The sequence below is a fragment of the Ursus americanus genome, chromosome 17 (assembly GCF_024610735.1).
Source record: "Ursus americanus isolate L20-20 chromosome 17, mUrsAme1.1.p, whole genome shotgun sequence".
Lineage (NCBI taxonomy): Eukaryota > Metazoa > Chordata > Mammalia > Carnivora > Ursidae > Ursus > Ursus americanus.
This window is the reverse complement of record NC_142143.1, coordinates 45084245-45108409: the sequence shown is the minus strand read 5'-3', so window position 1 is coordinate 45108409 and position 24165 is coordinate 45084245. Positions and strand designations below refer to the sequence as shown.

General features: G+C 36.0%; 1 protein-coding gene across 22 annotated transcripts in view; it reads right to left on the bottom strand.

The window, feature by feature from the left end:
• Nucleotides 1–24165, bottom strand: part of LOC123787133 (uncharacterized) — a 190105-nt gene that overhangs the window by 111576 nt on the left and 54364 nt on the right. For 16 of the 22 annotated variants that reach the window (XM_087868947.1, XM_087868938.1, XM_087868946.1 and 13 more), the window contains one exon: nt 9146–9234. The exons of 4 other annotated variants lie outside the window; for them this stretch is intronic. Coding sequence is in view for 1 of the 18 variants with exons in the window: in XM_087868964.1 (XP_087725090.1) it covers nt 9222–9234 (13 nt within the window). In the remaining 17 variants the exon portion in view is untranslated. Of the gene's footprint in view, nt 1–1823; nt 9235–24165 lie in introns of those variants that run through there. 2 more of the 22 variants (XM_087868936.1, XM_087868964.1) reach the window with 2 other exon arrangements.

The following is a 24165-nucleotide window of genomic DNA, read 5'->3' as shown; positions in this document are numbered from 1 at the left end:
ATACAATTTTAAAAAACTAAAATAAGATATTGCATGTTGGTTTTAGATAACTTTTGGTAGTAAAACTAGAGGTATATTTGTTTAGATTTAAATTGTTCTCTCTTTCACTGAGATTTATTTAATGATACAAAAATGATTAAATCATTTGCCATTTATAGTCTTGAAACACATAATTTTCTATAAATTTCATTAAAGTTCATGCACATTATATTAGAGGAAACAGCAAGTTAATTGTAGTTTTAGATGCAATTTATTTATTCGTAAAAGAAACTCAATGAGAATATTTGTCTAAGTCTACCAGAGGTTCAGCAGAATATCAGTATGCTTACTTTCAATGTTGAACAATATAATCAATAATATAATCTATATATACACTATATATATATATCAATATATACACTATAAAAATATAGTGTAATAAGCTTGAAAAATTTTATTTCACATTCTTTGTTTAGCCTCCAAATACCCTAAGTCATAGCAATAATTTTATCCACAGATAAAATAACGTTTTACAAAATGCAAACATTCATCCTCTCCTTATGTTTTGACCTCAGAACATAGGGAAGATAGAATTCTGCTCAAGGTTGAGATGGGAGCTCTGTGAGTCTTGAAAAAACACTTGAGTACTTCTGGGCTGACACTGACCACTGGGATGAGGAGTTATTCATCTCATCAATCAGAATCTTTTTTGGGAAGGAGCTGAATTTTACTAGTAGGTAGGGACACCATGTTAAAGGTCAGTGTTCATGCACAGTATGCTCTCCTAGTCTCTCTTCCACTTCCTGGTTTCATTTGGCCAGTGTGGTAAGAAAGCCAAGGCCTCGTCCTTTTACCCACTTGTGGAAGGAGGCTGGCCTTTCCTCTCTGTTCTTTCAATTACAGTGTGCAATACATTTTAAAATCTTGTTTGGATCTAATATTAAAATTTTATTGCTTAATTTCATTTCCTAAAATAGAATAGTTACCTATTTCTGGCTGAAAAAAACATTTTAAAAACAATAAACATTAAAATATGCTCATATAAGCACTGGGTATTGTATAAGACTGATGAATCACTGAACCCTACCTCTGAAACTAATAATATATTATATGTTACTTAATTAAATTTAAATTAAAAATAATAATAAAAATAAATAAATAAAATATGCTCATACATTTTGCTTTATTATTTACACGGAGTCAATCTCTATGTAGTAATTGAGCATTAAAAAATCGTAAAAATCATTATATCAGAAGACACCACATTATCTACTATTGCTTTAAAAGTCTGCTGGATTATGGAAAAAGCAGATCTATATTTTTTCTAGAACATTAATATTATCTCTTATGCCATAAAATTGCTCAATTCCAGGAAAAATGTAAAATCCTACTTCACTTATAAACACATACTTATTGTATTTTTGGAAAACAAAAATATGCAGTTAACTAAAAATAATGCTATTATTACTTTAACTTCTTACTTTAATCACTGCAAAAAATAGAAAAGTGATTTATTTTTTAGCTTGTTCCACTTCGCCTTTATGAATCCCTTGAAACCGGAAATCACATCTTTCTCATTTTTTATCTCTAGTGCCAATAACAGTGTTAAAAATCAATATTAAGTATTTTCTGGATAGATATGGATGAATGGGACAGATGGAATGGATGGATAGGCTAATGGAGTTGGATAAGCAGATGGATAAAACTGATAGATGAGATAAATAAACGAATGGGTGGAATAAATGAATAGCTGATTAGTTCAAAAGTTTAGGGGTTAGATAAGTCAAGGCACATGAACAGTGCAATGTAAGTGTCAGTTCATTTAACACACATTTACAACTCACCTCCAGATGCCAAATATGTGATGGATGGTCACGCTCACAGTGAAGTAAGGGACAGAGACAGACAAAAGTAATAATATGATAATATAATACAATAAGGACAAGAGCAGAGGTAAATAATAAGTCCCTTTACAAAAAGCACAGTAACTGATCTGGATCTGATGAAGGTGATCTTTACCAGTACGACCTGAAACACTGCATGAGGAAAGCGCACATGCTCTGTATTAGCTCACTGGGAAGAGCTAATAGACTAGATAGACAAAAGTGGTAGAGAAAAAGGAATTCCAGGAAGATGAAAACAGGATGTGCCAAGGTACAGAGATATAAAACTTCATGGTATGGCCAAGAAACTGCAAATAATTTAGTATGACCTGAAATTATATCAAAATAATACACTGAGTCATTTATTTGGATGCTATCAATTCATTTACCTCTTATGGCATAATACAATATATTTCCAACTTATGCCTCGCACAGCCTGACTTATTATCTTATATTCCTCAAATCTGTATTTTGAAAGGAATATTCTCTTGTGACCCATGCCATTGAAAAGAATAAAAATAAGCTGACTTCTTTATGTATGAACTACAACTCCACGGTCAAGGGCAAAAAGCTTTAACAAAAAGCTTGGAACCGTTGAGATATTCAATGCAGCGAATGACCAGAGCATAATCTCAACAACTGATTGAGTTCAAGAAATACCATTTGTTTCTACTCTAAACTGAGAGCTGTTTTTCTAATAAGCAGGAAGTTGAGTGCCTAGTCTAAAAGGGAACATAAACTTAGGAACAGAAAGAGGGTGGTCAAAAAGGGATATGACACCATGCAGAAAAGCTGGAGTTAAAAATGAAACTGGCTGAGGTATTATATGGTCAGTCTATTATTTGAGAGACTGGTATACTCCGCCTGCTTGGATAAACCACACAAATCCCAGTGGGTCAGCAAATGGATAACTTTCACCACAGTTGATGCTGATGGGAAAATAGAAAAAGGATATTGATTAAATGATACACCAAATAACCATAGAATGGTGGGACTATGAGTAGCAGAGGAAGGGTTTTCAGTAAACACCCATGTCAGAAACTGATCACTCATCAAACTTCATAGATCCTTATGAAACTATCATAGTAACAACAACAACAACAACAACAACAACAACAACAACAACAAAAAGGTGCCTAAAAGGAACTGCAGCAGGCATCCTTCTATAGTTGAAGAATTATTCAGCCTGGATCTGTTCAGTAGCAAAAAGGAACAAATGTAGCCATAACAATGGAAAACCATAAAGACATGTCATAACCAGCGTCTTCATATCCTTCCAAATCTTAGTAATCCAAATTACTGCTTACTGGCGGAAGCAGTAATTAAGGCCAGAGCTACATAGTATGCTAGAACTATGTATGATTCCTTTATTAATGTGAGCGCTAGTATTCTCAATTATATCTTTATAACATCCCAAATCAAAATTGTCCCTTTGATTAGTAATGGTAGGTACCTGACACACCAGGAATCAACAGACAATTCGTAGTCAAGATTCTAGTGCTCAGGACACTAGATAGCTATACTTGGTGAGTAGCATAATATATAAAAGTTTCCTAAACTGGGAATTTAGGGCATGTGCTAAAAGAAAACGAAAGTTTGGAACAGTGAGAAAGGGCTCTGAATCCATCTGTTCAGGTTTAGCAGTGTCATATATCTGTTAGTTCAGAATAATAAGTAAGGAATACTTTCTCTATAAAAAAGGAGAATTAATCTTTCTGCTGATATACGTACTTAAAATAACTTGAATTGATGTACTTGGAAAAAGGTATGAAAGATTAGTATAATGCATTCTGGCACCTTTCAAGAGATCTCTTGAAGGAGCATTCAGTCAGCAACTTCAGGTCAGAGCAAGGTAACATGAAGCCGAAAGGAAAGATCCTAGGAGCCTAGTTAGTTTCTTAATAATCTATTGCTGCAAAACAAACTAAATGGCTCAAAATGACAACCATTTTATTTGCTCATAATTCTGTGGGTCAGAAATTTGAGGTGGGTACAGTCGGGTGGTTCTTCTGCTGATCTCACTCATTCTGCTGATGGTCACTCATTGCATTATGAGGCCATTAGGGATGCATGATCAAAGCTGGCCTGACTCAAAAGTCTGGTAGTTGGTGATGCTTTGACTGGGCCACTGTCTCCATGTAGTTTCTTATTCTTGAGGAGACTGGCTGGGACTTTTTTACATGGATGGCAGTGTCCTAAGAGGACAAGAGCAGAAGCTCTTGAAGTCTACATTCACAAGCCAGACAATGTTACTTCAACTGCATTCTATTGGTAAAGCATGTCACAAGGCCAGCCAGATTCAAGGTTGTGGGGAAAGGATTTTATTTCTTGATGAGGGAAGTAGTAAGATCACTTTTGTAAAGAAACACTTGTACACAGATGGGAGGAATCATTGCAGATGTCTTTATAAACAATTACTACAGCTAGAAAAAAGCCTTTCTCCTTTAGGAGCTGGGACAGAAGTTGAAAAGGCCACAAGAGGCCTCCACACAAGAGGACACCAACTATATTTATAGTGGGACCTTAGAAGCAGACTGGACCACCGAGTATCTAAATAGTAAAAGAGTTGGGGGAAACATTAAGACAAACTCAAGCTCTTTTTATTTACCAAAATACTGGCAATCTTGAAATAGTCTAGGACATCCATATTTGACAATCAGATCGTTTCCCAAAATTTACTTTGTTTATCTGAAATGTTTTTCTGCCAGATCTTCAGACTGCTGACCTATTCACATTATTTGAGAAAAGGTTCAAATTTGCCTCCCCAGGAAACCACCCTAATTAAAGTTAACCTCCCTGATTTCATCTTCACATTTTCTCATAGCGATATCATTATCTGAAATTACTTTAATATTTGTGTACTTATTTATGATGTTTCCCACACTAGAATGTGAGCTCCATGAGATTTGAGGTTCTTTTTTTTTTTTTTAAAGATTTTATTTATTTATTCGACAGAGATAGAGACAGCCAGCGAGAGAGGGAACACAAGCAGGGGGAGTGGGAGAGGAAGAAGCAGGCTCATAGCGGAGGAGCCTGATGTGGGGCTCGATCCCAGAACACCGGGATCACGCCCTGAGCCGAAGGCAGACGCTTAACCGCTGTGCCACCCAAGCGCCCCTGAGGTTCTTTTCATTTGTTTAGCATAGTAATATCAGCAACTACTGAGTAGTGCTTGAAAAAGTAGCAAGACGAGGACAAGATTTTGATAATTATTTCTCCACTAAAACCCCAAGTTTGGCCCAAGACTTAACCTCTGCTATAAAGCTCAAAGTAGATAACACCAGATGGTTATCATCTCTGGTCTCAGAGTTTACTAAATTTTCCTTTATAAGTATGCCTGCTTGAAACTTCCCATTTATGTTACAGATTCTAGTCTTTGGAATGCATCTAATTAACCTCAATTTCCTTTATTCATATATATGAGAAAATACCTTGCTTATTTTGTAAATTAAATGAGGTGCCATTTGTAAAGTGCATAATACAGTACCTGATATAGAATAAGTACTCAATAAATGGTAGTTACTATTATTATTATCCATAGTTCACTTGTGAATAATGGCCTGCACATATCTCCAGCCCAATCAATATTCTATTCATTTTTTTGTCTTAAGTTACCAATTCCAGTCTTCTATTTCTGAAGGATTCTCTAACTCCTCAGAAGGTCCTAGAAAAAGTCTGATCATCGATTTTACAATTTTATGATGTCCAAAAAGAAATACAACACCAGAGTCAGAATAACACGGAGTATTGGCTAAGGTGTTCTTTTATGTGTGGCCACTGATGTTCTTCCCTGCCTAGCTAGCAGTATTTCCAGTTTTCTTCATCTTCTGGTATTCTTTTTTTTTTTTTAAAGATTTTATTTATTTGAGAGAGAGAGAGCATGAGCAGGGTGAGGGGCAGAAGAAAAGGGAGAAGCAGATTCCCCACTGAGCCCATTCCCCCCAGTGCAGGGCCTGGAAACATGACCTGAGCCAAAGGCAGACGGTTAACTGCCTAAGCCATCCAAGCACCCCACATCTCTGGTATCTTAGCCATCTCTTTCCCCTTCTCCACAAAGCCCAGGGCCTCCTTCACCGAGGTTTATGTTGCGCATCCAGGTAGTGATCTCCCTGCTTTCTCTATTCCTTACAATGCCATATTACAGCACTGAGTTACTGCTGCTAGTAATGACTTTTTAAAGACCATCCATGCCCTGGACATTTTATTACCTTACTGTTATTAATGTTATTGTAATGATTTCCAGTCACATTTTGTAGTCACAGCATGAAATCCTTTTCATTAAGGTACAATTGCATTAATGTAACAGCTGAACCATTCTGTATATGAAAAGCCTGCTGTGTTTATCCTAGGAGGGTGTTTTCCTTAGAAATAAGAATATTGGTTTGCTCAAATCACAGGCTCCTTCTCATCCTCCTGTTAAAATACTTCCTGTTTATTCTTCTTGATATGTTAGGTACTATCCCACTGGTGAGGACAGCATGTGATTATATTCTTGTCACCTTCCTCACCATTGATTGGTTCCTTCAAAACCCCTACAGCATTATCTTGAACTCATTGGGCCATTTCACTGCTTGCACATCTAATAAGAAAGATTTTTCTTTACATTTCTCAACTGTTCTCGAACCATCCCTTTTCTTCTTTATTCGTCCCTCCATAAGGGAACAATTAATGAATTAGGTTCAGTTATGGCACTTAGCTGACATAAACAGCTAGTGGTAGGTCTAATGACATAAACCCAGTCTTCTTGATTCTCCACATGGAGCTCAACCTACCACCCTCAGGAAGAGAGATGGGACCTTGTTGGCTATTTCAGAAGAAAGCTCCACCAAACTAAGAAAAATGAGGTCTAGCTGTTACCAAAGTAAACTTTTTTTTTCTCTTGGTGACAAATCTGACATGGGGATTTTTAAGTATATGTAATAATGATTGCACCACGATGATCAATAGGAGATCCCTATCAACTATACCACAGTTTAAATTAAAACACTGAAGAGATTACACGACTTTGGTGCCTTAATGAAAAACATGGTCTGCTTTGAAAACTTGGCATGTTTTATAGACTACAAGATTTATACAAAAGTGGGGCACCTGGGTGGCTCAGTCAGTTAAACACCCGACTCTTAATTTTGACTTAGGTCATCTCAGGGTTGTGAGATCCATCCCCAGGTCACACTCCAGGTGACAAGCCCCAAGCCCTAAATGCTGAGGAGCCCCACAGCCAGGCCCTGCCCTAGGGTGGAGCCTGCTTAGGATTCTCTCTCTCCCTCTGCCCCACTCTACCCTCAAAAAAAAAAAAAAAGAGTTATATAGAAGAGTTTTTAAAACTCAGGAGTATATTGGGGTGCCTGGGTGGCCCAGTTGGTTAAATGTCTGCCTGTTATCAAGCCCCACCTCTGGTTCCCTGTTCATCAGGGAGTCTCCTTCTCCCTCTGCCCCTCCCCCTATTTATGCTTTCTCTCTCTCAAATAAATAAATAAATAAAATCTTTAAAAAAATAAAATAAAACTCAGTAGTTTGAAAAGCTATGTGACCTGCCTCTCACTGGAATTCTTTTTGGTACAATACAGGAGTAAGGGCTGCATCTAAGTTTCTTTTTAGTTCAGATAAAGAATTATTTTGCCTAATGGCCTTATCTTTTGCAAGAAAAACAACATTTTTAATGATAAGTTCTGAAAAAGAAAAAAAATGAAATTGGCTAGAGACTTATGTAACGGATACAGAAAGATTTCTAAAACAAGTCCATTTGTTCAGTAGAGCATATTATTGGCTTTGCATAGGCCAGGATGTATCTCAATCTGACTTTGGAGACATAGAGAGCTAAATGGAGACATAGAGAGCTACTTTGGAGACAGCAGGAGACATAGTGAGCTAAGTGACTCTCCATTTAAGAGTGGAAGGAACTGAGGTTTTCTTCCCTAGAACAGAGGACAGAAAAGTAAGAAGAGTAAGAAAAGTATAGGAGGCTGACATCAAGTTGAGCTATTTTCTGTTTCTGTGATGTAAGAATCCCTTGCATATTACCACCTTCAGCAAAGTCATCTCTACGTATCTCTGCCTCTGTGAATGTTTCCAGTGGCTACTGGGATGAAAACCAAAATCCACAACTGGGTTAACATGATAGGAAACAGGCAACATGAGCAGAAAGGTGCATGATCTATAAACTAGACCAAGTAAATGGAAGTAGGAGCTCCAAGCCAGAAACGATTATGAGATCACAAGATTTCAGGGAATACACATACATCTTGAGGAAAATTTTGAACAGCTACAATCCACAGGATGATGATGGAAACTCAGTCTCATCCATGTCTTAGGTGGCCCAAGAGAACAAAGATGATATCTGAGTTAACACAAGTTATGTTTGACAATTTCATTAAAGAGAAAATATTAAGTATGGCTTATAGTCTGGATTATTTTTAAATTGAGTTCAAAAATAATAAGATCCACACACATAAGAAAATGTCAGTATAGCATTAACCCACCTTATTTTTTTTATCCTTGAAGTTAAATAGCTCTTGGAAGACATTTAAAGAAAGTATGTCCAAGAAAACTTCACAGTCTTAGGCATTTAGGCATATTAATAGATAATTTTATCAGTTATATTGGAAACTTCACCGTGCCCTGGCAATCCTTTTATGGCAAGTTTATATCGTGCTTGGCAAGTTTATATTTCCACTCCTTACAATTGTTTCCGAATCTTCGCTGCTCTTTTCAAGCCCTTTTCTTGGTTCCCTACTATTCACCCTCATTTTTTGCAGATGATTTCACTTCCTGATTAATAAACTTGAAGCCATCAGATATTATTTCCCTAAACTTTTGCCGATCCCTGCACATATATCTGTATCCACAAAGACCTAATTTAATCTCAGGGGAACCCTCTCACCTTCCAGACCTTGCTGCCTTTGTCTTTCTACTACATACAAACTTTTGTTCTCTAATAGCAACATGTTCTTAGACTACAATCAATTTCTCTTATATAAAAATAAATTCCTTTAACTCATATTCCCTCAAATCCACCCATTATCTATTTTCCCTTCTCATGAGGACTTCAGGTAAGTATAGTCTTTATTTTCTCATGGCACACTTATTCTCTATCCAACAAATATTATCTTTAGCAACCACTATGTCTCAGGCACTCTGCTATGTGCAACAATTACAAAATTGTTCTCCCCTCGCTATTCCACCAAAACTGTACTGGGATATTACTATAGACCTCCTAATTGCCAAATCCAAGGGGTATGTTTCTTGACCTCTCTGAAACATCTGATAATTTTGTTCATTCTTACCTTTTTGAAATTCTTGTAACCTGTGACAGCTCATTCTCCTCTTTTACTTCTTTGACGGTTTCTTTTTTATATATTCTTAGTGGAAAAAGCTACAGAGAAGGGTAAAGTGAAAATTACTATGGGGGAAAACTATTCTGCCAAATTTTTGCCTAGCAAAAAGTGGTAGGACCCCAACCTATGTGCAGTCTGTTAGGGACACAAACTTGATTCAGCAGACCCATCTATTTTGAGAGCTGGGTCTTCGATGTCTTCACTACACGATTCCCAGCACTTAGAAGAGTTTCCCGCACAGAACGGGCAGTCAATAAATATTTTTTTATAACAGAACTATTGAGAAATAATTCAAAAAACATAAAATTCACCCTTTTAAAGTATACAATTTCTTTTTACTATAGTCACAGAGTTGTGCAACCATCACCACTATATAATTTTATAGCATTTTTATCATCACAAAACCTTCACCCATTAGCAATCCTCTTTCCTCCCTTCAGCCCCTAGAAGCCACTGATCTCTTTTGTGTCTTTATAGATTTGCCTATTCTGGACATTTATATAAATGGAATCATATAATGTGTAGCCTTTTCTTGCCTTGATTTCTTTCACTTAGCATAGTATTTTCAAGTTTCATCCATATTGTAGCCTATATCAGCACTTCATTCCTTTTATGGTTGAATAATATTCAATTATATGAATATATTACATTTTGTTTATCCATTCATCAGGTGAGGGATATTTGGGTTGTTTCCACTTTTTGGCTATCATGAAAATGCTGCTGTGAACAGTCATTTATAAGGTTTTGTGTGAACATATATTCTCCACTCTCATGGGTATATGTCAAGAGGTGGAATTTCTGGGTCATATGGTAACGCTATTTTTAACATTTTGAAGAACTGCCAAACTGTTTTTGCAAAGTGGTTGAGCCATTCTACAATCCCACCAAAGAATAAGAGTTCTAATTCCTCCATATCCTCACTAATGCTTATTATTGCTTGTCATTTTACGTTAGCCATGCTAGTAGGTGTGGTGTCTAATTTTGTTTTAATTTGCACTTCTCAAACAGCTAATGATGTTGAGCATCTTCTCAAGTGCTGATTGACCATTTGTCTGGTCAGTAAATATTTTATAAGTGAATGTAGACAATCACAGACATCCTTGAGTCAGTCTCCCAAGAATGCCATCCAGAGGTATTCAGATAGTTACTAATAGCAATGAATGATCAGCAGAGATAGAGAGTATGTTCTGGATCAAATAATTGCATACTCAACCACCTTAGTTAATGTAGCTGATGTCTATACTTGGTTTGTTTCGTTCAATATTGACATTTGATTTTTAAATTATCAATGATGATCAGTGTCTCTCATTCTGATCCCAAATTCTTTTTTTTTTTTTTAAAGATTTTATTTATTTGACAGAGAGAGAGAGAGAGAGAACAAGCAGGGGGAACAGCAGGCCCCCTCACAGCAGGGAGCACAATGCGGGCTCAATCCCAAAACCCTGGGATCATGACCTGAGCTGAAGACATTTGCTAATCGACTGAGCCACCCAGGTGCTTCTGATCCCAAATTCTTTCAAGCAAATGGAAAGAGAAGGAAAGTCAAAACATTAGTATTTCAGAAAAATAAATATGGTAGCTTCCAATTACAAATAAAACATGGTTTTGTTTACTAAATGTGTATGAGATTTTGGATTATTTTTTAAATGATCATCTGAGATATATAATATTTTAACGTTAAAATGGATAATCAATTATCCCAAAAATTATTCCCTACACATATTGCTTATTAGCATTTTGGACAGATAAGTCAGGATAGATTAGGACCATGATACCTTCTGAGTCTTGGTTCTCCAAATGATGTAAGCCAGTCATTCTCTCTGACAATGGGTTTTTTTTTTTTCTGTATAACATTTGACTTTTCCTTCTCTTTCCATTTGCTTGAAAGAAATTTGGGATCAGAGGCGCCTGTCTATTTCTTCTTTTTGTCTGTTAGTATTTGCCTTATATATTTAGGTGCTTTTATGTTGGATACATAAATATTTATAACTCTTATATCTTCTTGTTGGATTCAATCCTCTATCATTATATAATGCCCTTCTTTGTCTCTTATTACAGTCATTGTTTTAAAGTCTATCTTGTCTATATAATGTAGCTACTCAGCTTTCTCTTGGTTCCATTTGCATATCTTTTTCCATCCCTTTACTTTCAGTCTGTTTGTGTCCTTACATCTCATGTGTGTCCTCGTAGGCTGGACATAAATGGGTATTATTTTTTTGTCTATTCAGCCACTCTATGTCTTTTGATTGGAGAATTTAGTCCACTTACATTTAAGTTATTATCAATAGATATGTGCTTATTGCCATTGTCAATTGTTTATGTAGCTGTTTTTGTAGTTCCTTTCTGTTCCCTTTTTCTCTTGCTCTCTTCCTTTGTAAATTGATGACCTTCCTTAGTGGTATGTTTATATTCCTTTTTCTCTATCTTTTGTGTATTTACTATAGGTTTTTGCTTTGTGATTACTATGAGTCTTATAACAACTTATAACAGTCTATTCTGAGTTGATAACAATTTAAGTTTGAACCTTTTTCTAAAGCTCAACATTTCTACTCTCCACACATACACACACATTTTATGTTTTTGATTTCACTTCTTTTTATTTTGTGTATCCCTTAACTAATTATTTTGATCATAGTTATTTTTCTTACTTTTGTCTTGTAACCTTTAGACTAGCTTTGTAAGTAATTAATCCACTACCTTTACTGTATGTTTACTTTTCCAGTGGGATTTCTTCTTTTGTATGTGTTCTTGTTACTAATTATCACCTTTTCTTTTCAGCTTAAAGAAGTCCTTTCAATATTTCTTGTAAGACTAATAGAGTGGTGATGAACTCCTTTAGCTTTTGTTTACCTGGAAAACTCTTTATTTCTCCTTCAATTCCGAATGATAACTTTTCTGGGTAGAGTTTTTTGATTGTAAGTTTTCTTTTCTTCTTTCAGCACTTTGAATATATTGTGTCACTCCCCTGTGGTCTGCAAAGTTTGTGTGAAAAATTTGCTGATAGTCTTATGGGGATACCCTTATACATGGAAAGTTATTTTTCTCTTGTTGCCTTTAATATTTTTTTCCTTGTCCTTAACTTTAGACACTTTAATTATATAGATGGTCTTGACTTACAATAGTTCAACTTACAATGGTGTGAAAGCAATACATGTTTTTACTGAATACACAATATGCATTTACAATGTTGTGAGTCTGTACTTCAATTTTGAGTTTTGATCTTTTCCCAGGCTAGTGATATGCAATATGATACTCTCTCATGATGCCGGGCAGTGACAGTGAACTGTAGCTCTCAGTCAGTCACACAATTGCAAGGATAAAGAACTGATACTCTTACAGCCATTCTGTACCAAATGCAACCTTTCTGTTTTTCATTTTCAGTACAGTATTAAATAAGTGACAAGAAATAGTCAACATTTTATTATAAAACAGGTTTTGTGTTAGATGATTTTGCCCAACTGTAGACTAATGTAAGTGTTCTGAGCTCACAAGGTAGGCTGGGTTAAACTATGACGTTTGGTAGGTTGGGTGTATTATATACATTTTTGACTTACAATATTTTCAATTTACAATAGTGGGTTTATTGGGATGTAACCCTATCATAAATTGAGGAAGATCTGTAATGTGTCTTGGTGTGGGTCTCTTTGAGTTAATCTTTTTTTTTTTTTTTTTTTAAGGAGAGAGAGAGTGTACATGCACGAGTGGACAGGGGTATTGGGGAGGAGGGGCAGAGGGAGAGGGAGAATCTTAGGCAGGCTCCATGCCCAGCACAGAGCCTGACATGGGACTCAGTCTCACGACCCTGAGATCATGACTTGAGGCAAAATCAAGAGTTGGATACTTATCTGACTGAGCCACCCAGTTGCCTCTGAGTTCATCTTATTTAGAACTCTCTGGGCTTCCTGGATCTGGATATCTGCTTCCTTTCCCAAGTTAGGGAAGTTTTCAGCCATTATCTCTTTGAATGAGACTCCTGCTCCTTCTCTCTCTCTTTCTGGGAGCCCTATAATGCAACTACTAATCTGTTCAATGTTGTCCCACAAATCCCTTAAACTATCTTCATTTTTTCATTCTTTTTATTTTTTGCTGCTCTGATTGAGTGAGTTCCACTGCCCTCTTTTCAAGTTGACTGATCCTTTCTTCTGCTTCATTTAGTCTGCTGTTGAACCCCTCTAGTGTATTTTTTTTTTCATTCAGTTATTGTATTCTTCAGGTCTGTGACTTCTTTTTGGTACCTTCTTGTATTTTTCATCTTTCTGTTGAAGTTTTCATTGTGTTCATCCATTCTTCTCCGCACCTCAGCAAGCACCTTTATGACCATTCCTTTGAACTCTTTATCAGGTAAATTACTATAATCCTTCCAAAGACCTCAGTGGGTAGGCACAATCTTTATGCTCGCCCTCTGTCATGCTCCAGAGTGTCAGTCTTTTTGAAGGGAGATTTACATGCATTTGGTGCCTGTTTTTTGCAGCTGATGCCCAAGGGATGCCTCTTTGATTGCCTGGTTTTGGTGAACAGAAGGGTTTGTACCCTTGGGTTGCACAGGATTATAGCAATACATGGACAGTTCTTGGCAGGCTACCACTTCCAAGGCATGGCACAGACAGCAGACTGAGGCACAGTCCCCAGTCTTTCTGTGAAAGATGCCACTTTGCTTGTCCTGGAGCTTTGAACTGAGGTGTAGGCTTCAGGTTTGGCATACATTTAGTGGCCTACACAGCTACTCTCAAGGAATGTAGGCTGTGGATGCCATCTTGGCACTTTTCCTCTGCCTTCCTCTAGCTTGCCAGTATCTCCCAGAAACAAGTTTATACACTCATCTGAAGCCCCAAGTTTTGTGATTGCCACCCAAAGGATACTTTCAGATCACCTGATTCTGGTGGCCAGTGGGACTTATACTTGTGGCCCCTTGGGACTGTATATATTTACATACTTTTAAAAGCTTCTGTCTGAGGGTCTGGCTTTCAGTCAGCCTAAATCTACACACTGAGTTTCTTTCCTTGGTACACTGACAGTTCTTAGAACATCCTCAACTACTAGGAGCTATTAAACATACAATAGGATACTTGGACAAGCACAGATGTTTGAGAGGTGACTGAGAGCTGGGGCAGGGCTGGAACAAAAAATATCACCTCCTACACAAGACCACTTCTTCAAGACTAGAAGTGGTTATTTCATCTACTGTATAGAAACCAACATTGAGAGGCAAGCTAAATGAAGAAACATAGGAACATTTTCCAAATGACTATTTTGTTTCCTAGAAAGAAGATATTTATTTTATTTTCAGTATATAAATTGTATATTTTATGGTTTAGTGTTTTGTTTTCATTTTGAGTTATTCTTTGTAATCTCTACACCTAACTTGGTACCTTCTTATATCAACTCAAACTTATATGTGAGCTCAAACTCACAGCCCCAAGATCAAAAGCCACGTGCTCTACTAACTAACCCAGCCAGTCACCCCACTTGTTACTTTTTGGAGGAAAAGGACCATAATATTTTCTATGATTGTATGTTAAAATTCATAATCCAGGGGTGCCTGGGTGGCTCAGTCGTTAAGCGTCTGCCTTCGGCTCAGGGTGTGATCCCAGAGTCCTGGGATCGAGCCCCACATCAGGCTCCTCCACTGGGAGCCTGCTTCTTCCTCTCCCACTCCCCCTGCTTGTATTCCCTCTCTCGCTGGCTGTCTCTCTCTCTGTCAAATAAATAAATAAAATATTTTTTTAAAAAAGTCATAATCCAGTCAGAACCACAGCATAGTAAAAAGGCCCAGCTGGGAAAACCTGCACCATTCACTCAGTTAATACCATTCTACTTAATCCCACTTTTGGAATTATGTACGCTGGTAAGTTCAGGCCATTTCCAGGGTGATTAACAAGTTGTGTGTCTGATCTTTTCTTGTAATTAGATTTGGTTGTACATTTTTGTCAGAAATATCACAGAACTGGTATAAATGTGGAAAGTGGTATTTAAAATCAAAACCTGGGCTAGATGTGCTCACGGCTATTAGCACTCTTTGCTTTCAAACATACACAGTGGAAAAGATTACTAGAATGAGTTCTGCTTCCAGTAGTAACAGAGCAGCATACATCAGACTAACCCTCCTTCATATTATAAATTTAAAATCTGGACAAAATATTAAAAAAAATAGTTGAAGGCTGTGGGGAACAATGAAAAGGAGACAAAACTAAAGGGACATTGACTTTTCAAATTAGGGAAATGCACTTTGTGGCTTTTTGCCTGAGGGAAATTCCTAGTCTGTGGAGCATGGGGTAGCTAGAAGTCAAGTAGAAAGCTGCAGTATTAGTGGCACAAGGAATCATAAGACAAAGTGTAGAGCTGACACAGTGGCTGGAATGCATAAAAATTCCATCCAAGTCTTTGGGTCCCAGAACTACACTCATGTAACCGGAAACTCTAAAGCACCCAGTAGAAAACAAGAGCAGAAAGGATGAGGGTATTTAGCACATTTCAGCCACTGTCCATCCAAGGGAGGCAGAGTTCTGAGTTTGTATCTAGTCAAGTCAACTTCTGCCAAAAAAAACTAACATTTTTCAGTAATAATATTCAGTGTCCCTACAATGTCCAGTACATAATAAAAAATTATTAACATGAAAAGAAATGAAAAAATATGGCCTATAGACATATTGAAAAAATAATCGATAGAGACCAAATGTTGGAATTAGTAGACAAGGATTTAAAAACAGCTATTAAAATTTAGTCATAATTAATTAACTAAAGGGCAGAGTAAGTGGAGGGATAAAAATTATTTTTAGAAGAAGATCCAAATGGAAATTTCTGATCTAGAAAATATAATATCTAAGAAAAAAATTCACTGACTAGGATATACGGCAAATTAGAAATGACATAAGATAATTAAATGACATTTTAAGTGCTGAAATAAAATTTCAACCCATATTTCTATATCTAATAACAGTACTCTCCAAAGATGAAGACCAAAAAAGACAATTTTCAGGTAAAACTGACAAAAGAAAAGGTAAGTGAAGTGAAGGAATCAGTTAACTAACAATAGAAATTACCCAATCTAAACAACAGAAAGGGGGGGAATGAAGAAAATAAGTAGACCTTAAATAGAACTGTGAGAAAATATCAAGTGATCTAACATACATATAATTGGAGTCATGGAAAGGGAAGGAAAAGAGTGAATAGAGGCAGAACAATATGAAGCTATAACGGGCAAAAATTTCCCAAGAAAGTATGAAGTCCATCATGCCATCAGGTAGGATAAATGCAAAGAGAACCCCAACTACGTGCATGATAGCCAAATTGCTGAAAAACAGAATTAAAGAGAAAATCTTAAAGCAGACAAATAAAAAGACATGTAACATATAGCAGAACAATAATACAAGTGATAGATAATTTTTCATAACAAACAATGGCAGGATACAAAATCACTGTACAGAAATATGTTGCATACCTACACACTAATAATGAAGCAGCAGAAAGTGAAATTAACAAACCAATTCCATTTATAACTGCACCAAAAACAATAAAATATCTAGGAATAAACATAACAAAAGAGTTGAAAGACATGTACTCTGAAAACTATAAAACACTGATGAAAGAAATTCAAGACAATACAAAGAAATGGGAAAGACAGTCATGCTTATGGGTTGGAAGAACAAATATTGTTAAAATGTATATACTACCCAAAGCAATCTACCGATTTAATGCAATCCCTATCAAAATACTAACAGTATTTTTCACAGAACTAAAACCAACAATCCTAAAATTCGTATGGAACCACAAAAGACCTTGAATAGCCAAAGCAATCTTGAAAAAGAAAAACAAAACTAGAGGTATCTCAATTCCAGATTTCAAGTTATATTATAAAGCAGTACTAATTAAAATACTATAGTACTGGCATTAAAATAGACACATGAATTAATAGAATAGATTAGAACCCTGGGAATAAACCCATAATTATATGGTCAATTAATCTTTGACAAAAGAGGATGAATATACAACAGGAAAAAGACAGTCTTTTCAACAAAAGGTGTTGGGAAAATTGGACAATTACAGGCAAAAGAATAAAACTGGACCACTTTCTTTCACCATACACAAAAACAAACTCAAAATGGATTAAAGACCTAAATGTGAGACCTGAAACTATAAAAGTCTTTGAAGAGAACATAGACAGTAACTTCTTTGACATTGGCCATAGCAACATTTTTCTAGATATGTCTCCTGAGGCAAGCAAAATAAAAGCAAAAACAAACTATTGGGACTACATCAAAATAAAAAGTTTCTACACAGCAAAGGAAACAATCGACAACGCTAAAAGGCAACCTACTGAATGAGAGAAGATATTTGCAAATGACATATCCAATAAAGGGTTAGTACCCAAAATACATAAAGTATCCAAAATATATAAAGAACTTCTACAACTTACCACCCCAAAAACAAATAGTCTGATTAAAAAAGTGGGCAGAAGACATGAACAGACATTTCTCCAATGAAGACATCCAAATGGCCAACAGACACATGAAAAGATATTCAACATACCTCATCATCAGGGAAATGAAAATCAAAACTACAATGATACATCATCTCACACCGGTCAGAATGGCTAAAATCAAAAACACAAGAAACAAAACGTGTAGGTGAGGATATGGAGAAAAAGGAACCCTCCTGTGCCATTAACAGGAATGCAAAGTGGTACAGCCACTGTGGAAGACAGTATGGAGTTTCCTCAAAAAACTAAAAATAGATCTACTCTACAATCCAGAAATTGCACGACTGGGTATTTACCCCCAAAATACAAAAACACCAATTCAAAGGGATACATGTGCCCCTTTGTGTATTGCAGCATTTTTTACAATAGCCAAACTGTCAGAGCAGCCCAAGCGTCCATCGATAGATGAAAGAATAAAGATGTGATATAATATACATAATATTATATATATAATATATACATTATTCAGCAATAAAAAAGAATAAAATCTTGCCATTTGCAACAACATGGATAGAGCCAGAGAGTATAATGCTAAGTGAAATAAGTCAGTTAGAGAAAGACAAATACCATATGATTTCACTCAGGTGGAATTTAAGAAACAAGCAAAGGGGAAAAAAAAAAGAGAGAGAGAGAGAGAAATCAAGAAATAGACTTTTAATTATAGAGAACAAACTATTGGTTACCAGAGGGGAGGGGGGTAGGAGGATGGGTGAAAAAGGTGATGGGGATTAAAGACTACACTTATGACAAAAAAATAAAGTAAAATAAAATAAAATAAAATAAAATAAAAAGAAACTAGGGAAACCAGAAGTTTCTTCCTTACTGAGTCCCATTTTTCAAGAACACAGGTCATAATATCCCATAATTATTCATTTGTTTTATCCCACATACATACACAGTAGTCTCAGAATACCAATACCAATACCAATTAATATTAGTTCAGTTTAAAATGTTTGTGCTGTGCCAATTTCCCCCACGTTTTATATGTCTGTGCTACATATTACAATATATTATACAATATAGACTGTTGGGCCACAAAGTCTTTATATATTGGCTCTTCTTTACCTGTCTTTAATATTTGTCATTTTTTTCTAAATTTCTTTCCCTTTTTTATTTCTTCTTCCTTTTCAAAATTTGCATCCTTTTTACTTCTTTTTCTATTAAAGAAGTATTTGATATGTTTATTAATGCTTACATTATCTTTGAGTTATCTTTTTCTAAAATTATATTTTCTTTTGTTTTTAATTTTGTCTTGAGAGTGTCACCTTATTTCTGATCTTTTCTGATTCTGATTTATGTATTTTTTATGCCTTGCATCATTTTCTTAATGTCTTTTAGCTTGTTTTGAAATAGAGTATTACAGCACTGATCTGATTTTTGTATGTGTTTTTCATGATTCATTGTCTATAAGGAAATTAACTGTTCCTTATTCTTCCTTATGTTACAGTAACTTTGTAAGCGATTTGACTGTGATTCTTTTCTATACAATTTTATATGAATTTAATTTTCTCAAACTATAAGAAGGAGGGTTGTTGCAGATAGCTTGTCTAACTACATAAAGCTCTTTCTTTTTTTTTTTCTTAAAGATGTATTTATTTGAGAGAGAGAGAGAGAACACGAGGGGCAGAGGGGGAATAGCAGAGGGAAAGGTAGAAAGGATTCCCAAGCAGACTCCGCATAGAGCCTAGAGCCCAATACGGGGCTCCATCCCAGGACCCCCAGATCACGATCCCAGCCAAAACCAAGAGTCAGACGCTTAACCAACTGTGCCACCCAGGTGCCCCTATATAAAGCTCTTTCTGTTGTTTTATCACATAGTGTTTAAAAAAATTAGAGGTTTATTCTAAGATTTTCTGGCTTTCTCCCTCTCCCATTATTTTCTGAATCTTGCCCTTTTTAAGTCTCTGTTGCCACTATTCTTAAAACTTGTTACTCTCAGAAGTTTCTCTTTCAGTGTGTGGCTCAGTATTGCAAGAAAACTCTGGTGAATTAATTTTGAGAATTGGATATAGACTCTTCCAGCAGTCTTTACATCATGCCTTACCATCTACTGGATTGGGCAAAATTCTTCCCAGCTGCAGCTGCTGTTTTCAAATTGATCCACTGTAATTTCCAGGAATACCTGTTGGCTATTCAGGTATTACGCTGTTCCTTAGTTCTGTCACATGCCTTATTGCTTCCCCCAGCTTTCTTCTACCAAGGCAGTGATAACACACAGACCTATAGATATTGGTGTTTTGGGGTTTGGGAGGACATCCATCATCTAGTTCTGTTAAAAATCCTCTCCAAATAGTTTTGCTATCTAGTTGCTTGGCCTACTTTTGCATAAGGATTTGAGAAAATTCTGCTACCTCCTTCCCTGAATTCCTAAAATTTGAATCCTGAATATACTAATTAAGGTACTGAAAGTAGTTGAAATTCACTCATCTCAGTGGAGGTATCCTAACTAAAGTGTTGCTGATAAAACAACAACTATAGTGGTTTTTATAGTTGTCCCTATCATTCTTTTTTTTTTCTTTTTTGTAATTTCAAGTTTTAATTTAAATTCAAGTTAGTTAACATATATGGTAAAATTGGTTTCAGGTGTAGAATTTAGTGATTCATCACTTACATAGAACACCCAGTACTCATCACAAGTGCCCTCCTTAATACCCATTACCCATTTAGCCCATCTTCCACCCACCTCCCTCCAAAAGTTTTTTCCCTATAGTTCTTATTAATTAATGCCCCAGAGCTGTCTTGGTTCTCAATATCCCAATATCCCTCCCCCCTTTTTTTTGGAGAGAGAGAGCGAGAGAGCACACAAGCTGGGGAGAGAGGAGGGGCAGACGGAGAGGGAGAGAAAATCTTAAGCAAATGCCTACCATGGAGGCATGCCTAGCATGGAGCCTGACTTGGGGCTCAATCTCACAATCCTGAGACCATGACCTGAGCTGAAATCAAGAGTTGGACACTTAACCAACTGAGTCACCCAGATGTCCCACAAATACTTTTTTATATAAGTTAGTCAATGTTCTTTTCTTTTGTTTGAAAACAAAACACCCAAACTGCAAAGAAAATGTAAGTCAATAGTGAAATTTTTTGTTTTGTTTTGTTTTTAGTGAGCTTTATGCCCAGTGTGGGGCTTGAACTCACTACCTTGAGATCAAGAATCACATGCCCTACCCACTGAGCCATCCAGGTGCCCCAGTAATAAAACTTTTTTTTTTAAAAGATTTTATTTATTTATTTATTTATTTATTTATTTATTTATTTATTTGGAAGGGGGAGAGGAGAAGAGGAAGAGGGATAAGCAGACTCCACGCTGAGCACAGAGCCCAGTGTGGGGCTTGATCCCATGACCCCGAGATCATGACCTGAGCCAAAATCAAGAGTTGTACACTTAACCGACTGAGCCACCCAGGCACCCCAATAGTGAAACTTTTAATTTCAGCTCTGACATGTAAAGAACTTGGAAGTTTTCACTGCCATTCTTACAACAAGAAAAATCTGGACAAACTGAAAAATCAGTGACATTTCTTGGATCCATCTGAGAACTGATGCCTTATTGCAAACCAATACCCTGAATTCTGGAAAGGCAGGTACCAGAGAAAAAGAGCAATCAAAATCTGCCTACCTGAAGCAGAAACCACTGGAGAAATAAACTGGTAAGTACACTTAAATAGCAATTCTGACAATTTGCTAAAGGTTGTGTTTGGACTAGTATGAGAATGAAAAACCCCTAGGAACTGCGGTCTTGAGGGGCTCCCACACTTTTATGGGTTCTCTGTCCAGAAACCCCATCAAGTGCTCATGGTAAGGATCCCACAAAAATTCATCCTTGGTTTTGGCAATGGGTGAGTGAGGGGTGGGAAAGGTAACAATTGCAAACCACACCCAGAGTCTTCATAAAAAAAAGACTACTCTCCAGGGAAAAAGTTGTTGCCAAAGCACAATTTTGCAAACTTATCCCAGGAGAGGAAAGGGAATTCCTCCTCATTCCAGACCCCTTTTACCTTCCTGTCTTAAAAGAGGGAAAAAACAAACAAAACCCTTACTCACAGGGGGCAAGGCTTTAAGAAAATAGATTGAGAACATTGCAGCCAGAGAGTAGGAATATGGGGTAAAAACTATTCAACTGAAGAAGGAATAGAAATACTTGTGAAGACCACAGTTCCCAAGGCATAAGCCCACTAAGAGTGAGACTCAATTAGATAATCATAAAATGCTCCTCCTCCAACATACTCTACCACCATACCAGTAAAGCTCTAGTATAATAATAAGGGATTGCAGCTGAAAAAATTCTACACCCACTGGTACCTCCTCAGAAGAGAGACCAAAATATAATAGCTCTAGAGAAATGTGAACATTAAACAGTACATCTCCTAGCCAGAGTAACATACAATCTCTCTCTAAAGGCCTGTCTGCCTCAGTTGCAATTACCCAATACAACATATCTGACTTTTAACAAAAAAATTACAAGGCACGCTAAAAGGCAAGTAAAACCACAGTCTGAAAAGACAAAGCAACCATCAGAACCAGACTCAGATATGTCACAGATGTTTGAATTATAAGATAGGAAATTTAAAATATATGTTAGGGACTCTAATGGAAAAAGTAGACAACATGCAAGAACAGATGGGTAACATAAGCAGAAAAATGGGAACTTTCAGAAAGAATCGAAAGAAATGATAAAAATAATTTTAAAATGAAAAAAAAAAAGTGAAGAATGCCTTCAGTGGACTCAACATGGCTGGGGAAAAAATCAGTGAACTCGAAGATAGATCCATAGAAACTTTCCAAACTGAAAAGCAAGGAGTAAAAAAGAATAGAAGAAATGGAACAGAACATGTAAGAACTGAGGAAAATAGCAAAAGGTCTACCATATGTATAATTTTAACACCAGAAGGAGAAGAAAGAGGAAACAGAGCAAGAGAAATATCTGAAGCAGTAATAACCAATAATCTTCCTAAATTAATGACATGCTAAACAACAGATCCAGCAAGCTCATAGAACACCAACAATAGTGATACAAAAATAAAAAGAAACAAACAACCCCCCCATACCTAGGCATTTCATATTTAAATTTCAGAATACCAAAGACAAAGAGAAAATCTTGAAAGAAGCCAGGGGAAAGAAGACCTTACTTACCGAGGAATTTCAGCAGGCTTCTTATTAGAAACTATGCAAGCAAGAAGAGGGTGGAGTGAAATATTTAAAACACTTAAAGAAAAAAAATCAACTTAGAAGCAATTCTATATCTAGTGAAATTATCCTTCAAAAGTGAAAGAGAAATAAAAATGTCAGTAGTATGGCAATATGGTGGATTAGAGATCTTAAAACCTTCCTGCCACAGGACAGCTAAAACTTTTCTCTAAAATTAAAGATAATTCATTTAAAATTATTTAATGAGTCTGCAACAAAATAATGGAAATCTCCTGAAGACAGGCTTAAGCAAGGAACACAAGATTAGAAACATACTTGAACCCTGAAGTCATCAAATTCTTAGCCAACCATGAGTCAGGGTAGCTTAGAACTATTATGCAGAAGAGTATGTAGGAAGAGTCTTGAGTAGATCAGAGATCATACTGTATAAAGATGGAATCCTGGGAGGCCTATAATTTCAAGGCAAGAATGAAATTTTTGAAAAAAGAAAACTGATCCTGCTGATAATAAAATAGATGATTCTTCTCAGAATTGGCTCTGGGTAGAAGTTTTTAAAAAAAAGTCTCTCCACAATATCATGGCCCTTCACAAGGGTTTGGAGCCTAAATTTGTTCTAATGGAATGTTGAAATTTAAGTGGAATTGGTGTGTTGTGTTTCTAGGCCCCTGGAAAAGAAAACACAAACCCTCCATGGAAGAGCATGCTCTTATGTTAGGCTAGCCCAAATTTCTCCAGATAGAATTCTAAGTATTATTTAATAATAATTTAAAAATCACAAACACAAAAAAAGGCAATCCACCAGAAATGAAAGCAGATAATATACCAGAGAACCAGACACTGAAAAACTTCTTATATTGGAATTATCAGACAAAAATATAAAATAACTATACTTGATATGTTTACAGAAATATAAAAGAGATTGAAATACATGAGCAATAAGAAAAAGACAATAGGAACTAATCAGGAAGATTTGAAAACTAACCATACTGAACTTCTAAAAGTGAAGAATGTAATTAATAAAATTTAAAACTCAACCAAAGGATTAAAAAGCAGATTAGATACAGCTGATTAGAATAAATAATGGGATTACAGAATTGAAAAAATATTCAGATTGCCAGCTCAGAGAGACAAATAGGTGTAAAACACTAAAGAGAGTTTTGTAAACATAAAGTATAAAGTGAGAAGGGCTAATTAGAATTCCTGGAAGAGGTAACTCAAATAAGTAAAAGCAACATATGAAAAAATAAAGGTTAAGAATTTTTTAAAATCGATGAATGACATTGGCCATCACTTTCAGGAAGCCCAATAAATTCCAAGCAGTATAAAATAAAAATTACAAAACCCACAT